At 34.0% G+C, this 13625-nt stretch overlaps 1 protein-coding gene across 3 annotated transcripts in view; it reads right to left on the bottom strand.

Annotated features, from left to right (window-relative positions):
* LOC106460648 (zinc finger protein ZXDC-like) overlaps nucleotides 1-7923 on the bottom strand; it is a 45394-nt gene extending 37471 nt beyond the window's left edge. For all 3 annotated transcript variants that reach the window (XM_022387419.1, XM_022387420.1, XM_013920376.2), the window contains exons 1-2: nucleotides 6358-7923; nucleotides 617-669 (exon numbers count right to left, since the gene is read on the bottom strand). In XM_022387419.1, the coding sequence (XP_022243127.1) occupies nucleotides 617-669; nucleotides 6358-7900 (1596 nt within the window). In that variant the 5' untranslated portion in view covers nucleotides 7901-7923. The remainder of the gene's footprint in view (nucleotides 1-616; nucleotides 670-6357) is intronic.
* Nucleotides 7924-13625: the final 5702 nt, after the last annotated feature.

Here is a 13625-nt window from a genome sequence, read left to right as displayed (position 1 = left end):
ACATCCTACAGTTCTATTAGCTTTATTACTAGCAACAGAACACTGCTTCTGTGGTTAGAGTGACTTATCCACCACTATGCCAAGATCATTTTCTATAATCATACTATTGGGTGGGTTCCCATCTTTATTAAATATGACCCATGTTAACCATGAGCCCTTCCCATAGCCCAGGTAACAAGTATCAAACAAATGCCATGACTATCTCAATTTTCAATTTTTCTCTCTCATGACAGTTTATAAAAGGAACGAATTAGAAAATTTCTTATTTAGAACAAGATATGGCTTTACTTAAGACCTAAAAACTTAATTATATGGCTATGACTACCTGATAGATTTAATTTTCAGTCTCCAATCATTAAGCATTTTAGTGTGTGTGTATGTGCTCCCCCCCCAAATGTTTTTATAGCTTTTCTACTAATTCAAAACATAATGTTTGTAAATGTTTAGTCAAATGAGCTACAAATTTGCAATACATTAATTAAACAATCTTCTACAACAGAAGCTACAGTGTCAAAACATTTCACTTGTTAATATTTTAAATTAAAATTCTGTTCTGTACCTATCTACCCTACATTTCACATAATCGGAAACATAAGTACTTTTTATTTTGACTTACATCTTCTGGACTTTTATTTTCTGTTTCAACTTCACAGATTCCAGTCTCAGATACTGAAAATAGGAGCAAGATCGAATCAATACCAAAATCAATATTGAAAGTGACTGAGTTTGGCTACTAGTGTTTCACTTTATTTTATAATCAGTGTAACATTACTGCCAGTTGTTATGTGATATGCATTTAGAGATTAAAAATCTGTCATTACAATTATTCAAACCAAATAAATAAAACTGATCAAATTTAAAAGTTAAACTTCAGTACATCAGAGGTAAGAACCACACATCTGAATCTGAATATAAAAAAATACAATCACAGTGAAATGCTATGATATTACACAATTATCACAATGCTTTACATAATAACCATAATTTTTTTCTTACAATTGATTTTATAATCTAAACTAAATATGCGCTAATTATCATTATATAATTTAGAGATTTAACCTTTATCAGTTTATTATTTAAATAAACAAGATTACAAAAAATGACAAGAGGCCAGAACTGTAACTACCAAAGTCTAATATCTTATATCAAGAGGCAAACACCAGACCAATGTGAATTAACCTCATTTAACAAGTCTACGCAAATGCTAATTGCTATTTAATCTTGAAATTTAAAATAAATGTAACTGCTCATCACTTTTAGTGCTTAAAAATTCCATCGAGCTATGATTATTAACAAGACTTCAGGAGACACAATTTGTTGCAATGAAAAAATGTCACAATGTGAGACTCCAATATTTGTCTATCCTTGGTATGAAGGTTTGCCCCAGCATTCAAAAACAAATATTTTGAGTTTTGGTGTTTTTTACCAAGTTCTTCTATCTCCTTATTTTGTGAAGAGTAAAATATACTAAAAATAATAACCACTTGTAAATAAATTGCTGGAATGTAAGACTGATCACAAGTTCATACAAGACTACTTTACAATGCTCTCTTTGAGTATTCCAAAAACACAATAGTGCATGTCTAAATGAGGGAGTTACCTCCTATTTCTGAGTGGTCCTTTGGCTCCTTGCTTGTTCTTATGTTCTAATAAATCTTTTTTTTTTTAGAAACACAAGTATATCTTAGAGCTAGCACCTCATTTTGGAATGAACATGAATATCTTCAAATACCTTTTCCACTTTTGATCAAAGTATATAAACACGTATTTTTAATATACATCACTTGAAAACTTAAGTTATCTACCTCTATTTCTTTCAAGGCAGTTAAAATGTTTAAAGAATAAACTAATGTTTTTAAGTTCAAATGCATAAAATGTGAAGTTGAATTCAACAGAAAGTATGCAAATTACAACAGGTACCTCTTGTGTATACAAGTATTATTTGTATATATTCTGCCACATGTAAGTGGTTACATTTTGTTTTATTTTGGTTTGTAAAGATGTAACCCCACTAACCTAATTGGCTTTCTTCCACACTGATCTTTTTTATGTCCTTTTATTTGTATACAATCCTCTGATCAAGAATTTAAAATACCTTGAAAACACTTCTTACTAGCATAAAATACAGATATTACTATGACAACATTTTTATAACTTTAGTGAGACCAAGTTTTGTAAAAACTTTAGTCCAAGTCGTCTGTTTTATACATTCCATACAAACAGGATGTACCCTGTTTTGAATGACTAATCCCTCCCTCAGGCTGTCACAGAGTCTGGGCAAATGCACTTGTATCTGCTTTTGTATGTGACCAGTATACTAGACAAGTCTCCTGCAAGACTAGACTCTCGATGTGTATGTAGTATGGCCTTCCAGAAAACATCGCAAAGCTTAGAATTAAATAGAGTTCCAAGCAAAGTTAATACCGTATTTGCCTGAATATAATGCACACTTTTTTCCTCCAAATACCTCCCCAAAAAATTGACTGCACATTGTATTCACGCACATTTAATTTTGTTTGGTATTTTACTAGAAGCTACCAGTGAAAATCATTAAAGGTTTAAAAAATGTTGCATATCTAATGTAATGGATGAATCACAAGAGTATGAAGCAAAGGTTCAAGGAAGCAAATCTGATGGTAGTGGCAACTCTAGTGATGACAAAGATTTATGTGAAGATGAATGATTAGCTTTTCAATAATTTTTGTAAAATTGACACGTAAAAAATTTCATTGAAAAATTTCCAAAAATATTTAATACATTGATAGTTGCTTACTGTATTTAGATACTATTAAATACATTTTGTACAAATGATGTGTACAGATTTTTCTTCAATTTATCATCTCAAAATTGGGTGTGCATTATATTCAGTCAAGTATGGTAGTTCAGTCAGTCTGTATGGCAGAACTATTTGTCCTGGTGTAAAACAGTCGTTCTTTTGATGAGATAATAATGTACACAGTTCATTGTTGCCCAATGAAGGCTCCAGTAAGAAGGCCAAAAGTTCACAAATAAAAGTATTTTAATATAGAGAAAAGTCAGTATATAATTCTACGTATTAATTTACCTACACATTGAATCTTAAACAACAATGGCTAGGTTAATAAATTCAGTTTTTTCTTCAGTTTTTACTAAGGAAGATTTAAGCAGTATTCTTCATCTTGAACAGCTGATAGATGGAAACAAGATCAAACAAAGTGATTGCATTAATTCTAAGATTTTTAAGAAAAAATTGGGAAGTTTAAAGAATAATAAGGCTCCTGGGCCAAAAAACATTTCCCCAAGGTTTTTGGAGGAGGTTAAAGATTGGATATGTGAGCCACTTGTTCAATTTTTTTCAGTCCTTGAATAGTGGGCAGGTACCAGAGGATTGGAAGTTAGCCAATATAACTTCTCTTTTCAAGGGAAGTGATAATAATTGACCCAGTAATTATAGACCCATTAGTCTTACATCAGTTGTGAGAAAAGTTTTGGAAAGTCTGTTAAAAGATGCTTTGCAAAGTCATTTAACAAAATTTAGAATATTATTGGATAGTCAACATAGTTTCACTAAGGGAAAAATCTTACTTTCCAAATCTTTCGATATTCTTTGAAAAGGTTACTGCTTATGTATATGAGGGTAAAGGTGTAGATTTGGTGTATCTGGATTTTCAGAAAGTATTTGACAGGGTGCCACATAAAAGGCTTGTAAAAAAATTATCGGTGCTACTATAACATGCGCACCACACAGATACTATCATCATCACCATTTTAATGATTCACTGAAACATAATTTCTTGCTAGATAACATTTATCTATCCACATTTTTGTTCAGCAAATAATAATAAGTTGTGTGTTCCAAAAGAGTACCTTAAATTTAAGTTATAATTGTTGGAATTTATTTCATTCAGATTATATTGGCACCAAAAATGTTATGTAATGGTATTTTGTACTTTATTAGTTTAAAAGCATTATTTATAATAAATGGCACCAGTTGCAATTAAACAAAAGTCAAAAAGGTGATGATAGTATCTATGTAGATGGCATGCTATAGTAGCACCAAAATACCTCTGTAAGTGTGAGGGATAAGTTAGCTAATTGGATAGAAGAGTGACTGGATGGAAGAAAGCCGAGGGTTGTTATAAATGGAGTTCAGTCAAACTGGATTAAAGTTACAAGTGGGGTATGTCAGGGCTCAGTCTTAGGACCTTTACTCTTTTGAGTTATATCAATGACTTAGATGAAGGAATGGTCAATAAATTTGCTGATGATATTAAGGTCTTTGGTGTTGCTAGCTATGAAGAGGATGCTGCTGTTTTACAAAAGGATTTAAATCATTTAGTGAGTTGGATAAATAAATGGCAGATGGGTTTTAATTATAATAAATGCAAGATAATGCATATGGGTTATCATAATTTGAATTATAAGTATAATTTGGATGGGAATAACCTTAACAGTATTATGAAGGAAAGGGATTTTGGTGTAATAGTCGATCAGTCTCTAAAGCCATCCAAGCAGTGTGATGTTCCTAGTGGTACAAACAAATAGGATTTTAGGTCGCATCTAAAGAAATATTGAATACAAGTCTAAAGAGGTTATAATTTCGTTGTATAGGTCACTGGTTAAGCCATGTTTGGAGTATTGTGTTCAGTCTTGGGCTCCTTACCTTAGAAAGGACAATGAATTGTTGGAATTGTTTTCTTTTGAAAAAAGAAGAGCTGGGGGAGATCTGATTTGAGATGTTTAAGATTGTAAAGAGAATTGATAGTGTTGATGCATCATCTTTTTTCATACTTAGTAGGATTAAGAATAGTAGGACTAGGGGACACAAATATAAATTTTGGCAGGGTTGGAGTCATCTTCAGCTGAGACAGTTTTATTTTTCTAACAGGATGGTTGGTCTTTGGAATGGGTTGCCTTCGAATGTTGTGGAGGCAGTAAATTTAAGTTATCTTGGTAACTATATGAATGATAAGGGTTGACTTTATGATTTTTTTTAATTGATTTATTTAATAAGTTTTAGTTTATCTCAGAGGTTAGGGCAGCCAAGATGGCCCCTATTGTCCTTAAACATTATAATTGAAAGAAATAAGTAAACATTGGCAAAGAGTACATGGCTCTTGCTAGGAATGTTTATGACTTACGAGTTAAACTTCTTTTTTAAATAAAACATTTGAATATATTTCTGAGAATTATTTTGACACCAATACTGAAAAATTACATAATTTTACTCCATAAATAGTGGAGTTTTTAATGTTTTTATGGTTTTGGATGAGAGATAGATGATGTTTACCTTATTTTTCAGAAACATCTGCATGTTCATAAGGTGGTTTACAAGAGGTTAATTACTATCACAGCCTTGTAGCATTGGTAGGAAATAAAAAAATCCATTAGAAAGTAGCTTAATTGTAGAGAAGGAGAGTAATATAAATAAGAGTGCAGTTTTGTTAGTGGATGGATTAGTGGGGTTCTTTGGGCAACATTTTATACAAGACTGATCAAGTCTCACATTGAGTACTGTGTTCAATTTTTGACTTAACACTATAAATGATAATGTTCTGCTGGAACTGGTGCAGCAGGGTTACCAACAATCAGGGTTAGTTAATCAGAGAGACACGCTTCCACTTGCTGGACCAGAAGAGACAGATGTGGTCTTAAATTTAGCTTAAAGTATGATGACCAAAATGGCTTGAAAAAGCTGATGCTAATGAAAACATTGTACAGAAATATCTCGAAAGAGTTTAAAGGTTGTCAGCACTTACATGTAGAATGCAGGAAGTGTTATGTGAGAAAAACCTTGATGTTGTGCAGTGGACAAAAAGGTCTGAAGCTAGCATCTGTCTATAGCTAATTTTAAAACTGACACTTGACATATTCAGTTGGACCTCATACAGCAAACTATGGTCTGTTTTGGTATTTTTATTGGACTTTTATAGGAAAGATGTTTTTCTGCCCAGAAAGCCTGCCAAAAATACTTGGTTGGAAAACTTAATCTATGATGGAAACTTGAGCAGTTGCACTTGCTTTTGCTGTAACAGAGAATAAATGCAGGTTGTATGATGGGGGACTAGAAGTTTGTATGTCCAGGCCCCAAACTTAACCTAGTTAGAACGTATTAGTTCATGATATAGTTTATCTGATAGTGTGACATGATGATGTTATAACCTGAGAATTTGAAATACACACCACTTTTTTATTTTTGCAACTGAAATCATTCTTATTCAGTGAACTTCTAACACTATACCATGTTGAAAACCTAACAAATTATTACACTTAGTACTTGTATTTAACCTCTTTTTAATGTACTTTTATGCAAAAGTGTTGATGAATTATTCAAAACTTAATTCCCATTCCTAAATAAACAAACTATCTTTCCCTCACCTTGAAACATCTTCTCTTGCACATTGGTTTTACCAGTAATTTCAGTGAAATTAACTATACCGTCTACTTCACCTTCTGACTGAGTAACAATTACAGCTGGCATATTTCCAGGCTGGAATACATCAGTTAAAGCTGACCCCTGGCTCAGAACGGACTCTAAAGGTATTAACCGCATCCTTGGAAATGCAACACTGGTGTGGTTTAACTGGAGAACTTGTCCTAAATAAGATGGCATCACTCCGATAACTTGAACAGAATTAACATCACCAGTAACAGGAAGACTTTCTCCATCTATTTCATGGTTATCATTTTCCAGGTTGGTCTCAGAAGTTGTTTCAACTAATGAAGAAACTGTATGCTCTAAGTCGGTTTCCTTTACCAAACTGTTTTCATCTGATAGCACTTCTCTTCTATTTTTTTTTTTATTCTTCTTTACTTGCTTAGTTGTATCCAAGGATAATATTTCCACTGGAATACTTGAGCTTACTTGAGGAGTTTGGAACTCAATACCTTGGCAATCCTGAAGATTCCTTGCACTTTCTTCAAATAACTCTTGTTCCTCTTGGCTAAGTTGAGAGCCACGTTCTAATTCTTCGAGGCAAGCTCTTTCCTCTGAAGTCAGGCAACTTTCTGTATTGCTAGTACTAATGGCTGTTATTTGCATACTTTTTGAAAGTACCGCATCGGCACAAGTTTCAAAAGATTTGTTCCCAATTGTTTTGTTGCTGTTTGATACATTCAGAATGATGCTATCATTAGGTTGAAGTTTTACAGCATTTGAGTGAATACTTGTACTAGAAAGAATTTTAGCACTAGAAGTAGTATTTTCTGTTTCTCTATGTTTTTCAGAAACTAAACTAATAGTACTAACAGGATTGGCAGTAGCAAAATAATTTTTTTTCCTCTTATCATTTCTGTTTTCAAATAATGTTGGTAAAGTATCAATATCTTTTGGCTTTTGGAAAATTGATGAATCACTTAAAATTGGTTCTGTTACTTCCAGTGAATCTTTCTCACAATATGACGGAATGAAATCTAAACTCATAGCACCATTACTACTAGAAAATTTTGACTCCTGCTCCTGTACCGGCAAACTTGCTGACTCGAACATTACATCTTCGCTTGTTTCATTTTTAATTTCGAATGCAACACTTGACAAACTTACATCTGATCGCTGAGATTTTAACCATTCATCCACCTTTTTATCATCAATATATGGTTGATCAAGACGTAATGAATCACTTTCACTGGTCGATGTAAGCACGCTTGGTGGACCACTGATATTAAACACATCGTGATCCCCATCCCGAAAAGGTCCGAGACGCTCTCCTCCGACGAGAGAGGGTGACATCGCCATATCAACCAAGTTCCCGCCATCTTGAAATAGGCATTCTTTATCATGACTCTCACTGCTTTTAAAAGATAACTCTGTATTACATTTATCTAATAAAATAGTATCTTTTTCTATTAAAGAATTAGAACCATGTGACACCTCTAGGCCGTCGCCATGACAAAACCCGGTAATAATCCCTTCGTCAGACATGTGAGTCCCCGTGCTTATATTTGGTGTGGGGTCCTCCATCTTAACAACAAGTCAACCAGATTGTATGAGTACTATGATTGGTTGACTTGCATACAATGAATACAAAGTATGATTTTCCACGAGAGTGCACGTGACCTTGACAATATATATATATATATATATATTGGTAAATCAAATAAATCTCTATGAGCAGTTCTTTTGTTTTTTATTGATAGTTTATTTTGAGAATGTTTATTTTCCTATTCACCACACCCTAAAACTACCAAACACACATTTACTAAATTAATATGTTAGAATAAGATTAATTATGTCATCACTTAATATCTGCAAAAAAGTACGTCCATAATCACGAAGTATCCCATACTTTTCTTCAAATATTTGAACAGAAAACTAATATAAAACTTATTAAGTATCGTTTCACGCTTTAGTAGCTAAATATAGACACTTTTTACTTTAATTATCGCCCTTACTTTTAGATGCGGCCGCTAGGGCAACGATCAATGGTCAGGAGTTGAATATTGTTATGACAGCGGGGGTCACGTGACTCTAGTAACACGTCATATTCTCGTACGTTCACGTCCCTTCCCGAAGTCTCGATAGGCTACTAGATATGCGGTAGTCTTGTATATATAAGCCGTCAAGAAGTGACGGCAACAATGAATGTGTAATTGAACTGCAGACAAAGCGAGACTGGCAATTGAGTCGAACGAGCACGTGAAACGTTTGTTTTGAATTATAGAGTTTGTCATAGCGCGACTGTGGAAATTACGTGTATTGCAAAGTTGTATTCAGAAAGAATAAACCAGTTTTATTTAAGAAAGGACTTGTACTGGTAAAGTTTCTTTGCAAAGTTACAACAACTTCCTAAATGGTAACGTGGGTAAGATTCTGCACTAAACATATGAAAGTAATGACATTATTTTGAAAGCAGAGTTCCATGTCTCACAAAATATGTCAAAAACAAATGAAATATATGCTTGTTGTAAACAAGATGGACTATTTTAAAAGGATGGTGCTCATACATGATGGACAAGGACACTCGTGCAGTCTCGTAGGAGCAGTTCTATGGGAACTTGAACACGCAATAAGAAATAATTATAGCATGTACTGATGAGGCTGCAACATGAAACCAAGGAACTAAAAGAAATATAGAGCTCTCTTCTATTCAGTTCCAGAAGCCAAAAAGTGGTAGGAACGTATTGCCAGAAGATGATGAAAATGTTACGTCTCTGTGTTCGTTTGTTAATTTTCCGTAGAAATTCTTTCCGAAAAAACTTCAGCAATACAAGTCCTTCCTTAAATATAACTAGTTTATTCTTTCTCAATATAACTTTGCAATACACTTAATTGCCACAGTCAGTTTAACTTAAACAAACCCTATAATTCACAACAAATGATTCATGCTCTTGACCCAATTGTCCGTCTCTATCTCTGTCAGCAATTCAATTCCGTTGTTGCCGACACTTCTTACCAGTCTTATATATACAAAAAGCGTACATCTCGTCTCTTCGTGAATCTTCTAGAAATTCATCACAATTCATCACGGGCTACCAGCGTCACGTGACTTCCGCTGTCGTAACCAAAACATACCTAGCACATGTTATATACCATTTTATTTTTCAGATGCATAATATGAAGACGTGGTTACTATGTCATCATCATTGCCACTTTTTAACATTAAAAGTACAACTGTAAACAAATGTTTTAGCTGTAAACCATATACAAATGAAATTGTACGAGAGACTCATGGACAACATGGCTCCTTGATATCTTGTGTAAAATGTTATAATTTTTCAAATACATTTGTGGCCCTGGATCAAGCTAAAGTATACAAACTACAACAACATGCCGGTGATCAAAGTGAAAGTACTTTGTGGAGAGATGCACGAAGATTAATTGTAAGTTCTGTACCCAAAGTTCCAATAAAAGAAACTACAATTGTACAAACTCTTTCATGAATATTTGTACCCCAGATTTGTAGGAAACAAGCATGTGAAGTATGGATTTGAACAAGAGTCGCTTGCAAAAGATTATTTATAATCCACAGGATTAAAAGTTCAGGAAAAGGGAGCATATGTGTTCATACAAGAATATTGGCTATCAGGTAGTCCAAATAGAATAATAAGTTGTGATACCTTGCTCGATATTCAAAGCTTTTTTCCAACAAACTGGTCAAATCTGAATGAGTTTGTCAGAAATGGTAAAAAGATGATATGAAAACTGGAGACGAACAATTTAACTTAAAATTGAAAGGGATTAAGTTTTTTTATTTGCAAATACATTTGACTTTGTTCTGCTCAAGCTTAAAAAATGTAAATTTTTGGTGTGGAAAAGTGCAGATGATAATATTGTTGCGTCAGCGAGGTCACGTGACGCCACCTCTTTCTAGAAATATCCTGTTCCTTCATGAATGCCCTAGCATTTACTAGATATGTGTTAGTCTTGTATATATATATATAAGATAGTCAAAACGTGACGAGGTAATGAGTAATTGAACTGCAGTCAGAGAGTGTGTAATTGAACTGAGTATTGTTGAAGTCGAGCACGTGAGACGTTCGTTGAGAATTATAGCGCGACTGTTGAAATTAAATGTATCACAAAGTTATATTCAGAAAGAATAAACCAGTTTTATTTAAGAAAGGACTTGTGTCGCTAAAGTTTCGTCAGAACGAATTTACGGAAAATTAACTAACGACTGGGGGCGTAACAATATATTCATTGATGTAAAGTGTAATGAGGAATATGTTCAGGATCAAGTTAATAGATTAAGAACATTTTATGTGAAACAAATGATGCACAGAATTGTTGATGAAATAAATGATGATCGCTTAGTTCTAAGCAGTGTTTTGAACTTTCATGCTTTAATGATTCATTAAGTTTGATTGAATCCAATAGTGTGTATAATGAATATTAAGGCACCAAAAGTCTAGAGTTGAAAACCACCTGGTTCCACTTAAGGCATCAAGAGTATCACCAATTCTTGGCAGTGGGTATGAGTCTTTTTCGGTTATACTGTTAAGAGCCCTGAAGTCCATTACAGCAACGTTGGGTCCCATCCCACGTCTGACACCAGTTTGTAGCGTATCTGGTCGTTTGTTAATTTCTGGTATAAATTCTTCCCGAGGAACTTCAGCGATATAAGTCCTTTCTTAAATAAAAGTAGTTTATTCTTTCTCAATACAACTTTGCAATACATAGAATTTCCACAGTCACTTTAACTTAATACGCGCTATAATGCACAACGATTCATGCATTTTACTTATGGTCACTAACACTCGCTTGACTCAATTATCTGTCTCTATATATATATATATATCTGCAATTATTTGCCGAGCTTATATACTAAAATAGAGGGCGCCTGGAAAAGACTAGACTTGCCAGGAAAAGTCATGATCCTTCTAGAAAATCGTGACATGTTACCAGCGTCACGTGACTTCCGCTGTCGTAACACTATTGTTTGTATTCTTGAGCGACTGTCATATCAATCCTTTCTTTTGGGTATTATAGACACAAGATGATCATTTTGTCTCATTTACACCATGAGCCAGCAATCTAAGGTAAGCCTACTAAAAAGGGCTGCAGTTATCCAGGAGGCACATCCAATTGTGATCTGCCAGGTCTGATGTATAATGACTATTAAGAGACCAAAAATAATATCAGTATTGGTGGAAATAAGTCCAAAAGAAAACTGCAAAAAAAGAAAAGAAAAAGATCATTAAGATTACATTAATCAGAGTCAAACAAAGAAGTGGTAAACAAAAAGAAAAACAAAAATGGCAAACAGTACCTGAAGTCTAGAGGGGCAGGGAGATCATGGATTCCAAGAATGTTACACAAAGTGAAAGGAAGGTGACAACTGGAAACAATTTGAAAAAGTCACTGACGAGGTGTAAAATATTGAGGCGAGCCACAGAAAACATAAGGTATGGTCTATGGCAAGTTCAACATAAATGAGAGTCCTGAACCCTAATTGTAAAGAGAGAAGGTAGGCTTGAAACCATGTGAGATGTAAGCGTGTCACGTGTTTCTAATGTCTTTAGTTATATCAGAATAAAAACAACAACAACAACAAATTTGTTTATTTACTTTGCATGCAGATTTAGCATAAACATGTGGTCCAGAAAGTCGTTGAGATTACCTTGTTGTGATTGCTTTGTTTCTTTGTTGTCTATGGTAGATAATGTCTATTCTGCATCAAGAATATATTGCAGTGATATAGTATCCATATCGCAAGGATAATCACTGCGATCTTTTTTACTAGCCGAGTTGATGTTGTCTAAATGGAACAGCCGACTAACACTATGAGAGAACAAAGGTCTTGAGGTGATTCTGAAGACTAGAACAAACAACAACAACAAACGAGTTACCTATTCTATTCAGACACGTTTTCTTCGTTCAGTTCTACTAGTTGATCGTGGAGAGGAGATCATCACATTCAATACAATGGAAGTCAATCGTGAGAAAAAGAAAGCTTCTCTTTGCTTTTGTACTTTATTTTGGCATCAAATAACTAGGTTACAAATCAACTTATTTGCTTTGTGTGACATATCAGTCTACACGTGACTATAGTTATCACCGCCAAACTACAGTGTAACCCACAGTCAGTCATTTTGTCTCACTGTGTAAATAATATTACTCTATTAACTCTGACTCAGTGTACATAAGCAAGAGAGAAAGTTGGGGAGGGGGCATAGGTGGTGGACCATCTGATCAATTATAGCTTTTGCACTTACTCCCTTATTATCGTTATTTCTCTCTCTCTTGGTGTAAAATGTTAAGATATTTGTTTTACCTCGTCATTTCTCTCTATTTTTAGGTGTAAAATAACGCCCCCAGAGACTCAGCGGAAGGAAAGTTGATTTAAGACACTAAAAATCGGGTTTCAGTGCCTGCTGTGGGAAAACATATATAACTCATTATGTAACTTTGTGTTTAACAATAAACCAATGAAAAACTAAGCGTAAAACAGTCCCTCCGGTGCGAAAGCGGTAATGTTACTAACTTACAACGTTAAAATCAGGGTTCGATTCTCCGAGGTGGACAAAGCAGGGGGCCCAAAGTGGCATTGCTCTAAAGGAAACAAGTATGGAATAATATATTCCAAGCAGGTTACATATGTGCTGCCATCTTTTGACCACATGTGTTTTAATATTATTTGTCTTTACCATTATTTATCTCGTGGTCCAATGCAGATTTAAAATGTTGATAAATAAAATAAATTTAACTTTAACTAAAGTTGTAAAAATGTCTCATTACTACTGTGATGTTACTGATGAATATGTTATAGGTTTTGTTCTTAAAGCATTTTCTTTGACAGAGAGCATAAATGGAAGGAGATGAAACTGGTATGAAACTCGGTGAATATAATAATTAGGGACGGCTAGCGCATATAGCCCTCGTGTAGCTTTGCGCGAAATTCAAAAACAAAACAAATCTTTTGAGTTGCAACAGATAGGTCACGAAAAAAGGAACAAGATACAAGTGTACACAAATAGCAATATTTAATGACGAATTCACAATTTTCACTACAATACATTATAAGTTATACAAGACAACACAATAAAAAATGCAATAGGCAAGTGCTCGCTCTGTGCGTGTATGAAATTTACAAGAGCTAGTGATGATTTTAGTAACAAATAAGGCTATTTTGGTTTTGTGCATTTCCGCTTTGTAAATGAGACTAAATCGGAAGAAAAAGGCTAAAAGAAAACAACCCCAGTCCAAT

This window comes from Limulus polyphemus, unplaced genomic scaffold (assembly GCF_000517525.1).
Source record: "Limulus polyphemus unplaced genomic scaffold, Limulus_polyphemus-2.1.2 Scaffold809, whole genome shotgun sequence".
Taxonomy (NCBI): Eukaryota; Metazoa; Arthropoda; class Merostomata; order Xiphosura; family Limulidae; genus Limulus; species Limulus polyphemus.
This window is presented reverse-complemented; position numbering and strand designations above follow the sequence as displayed.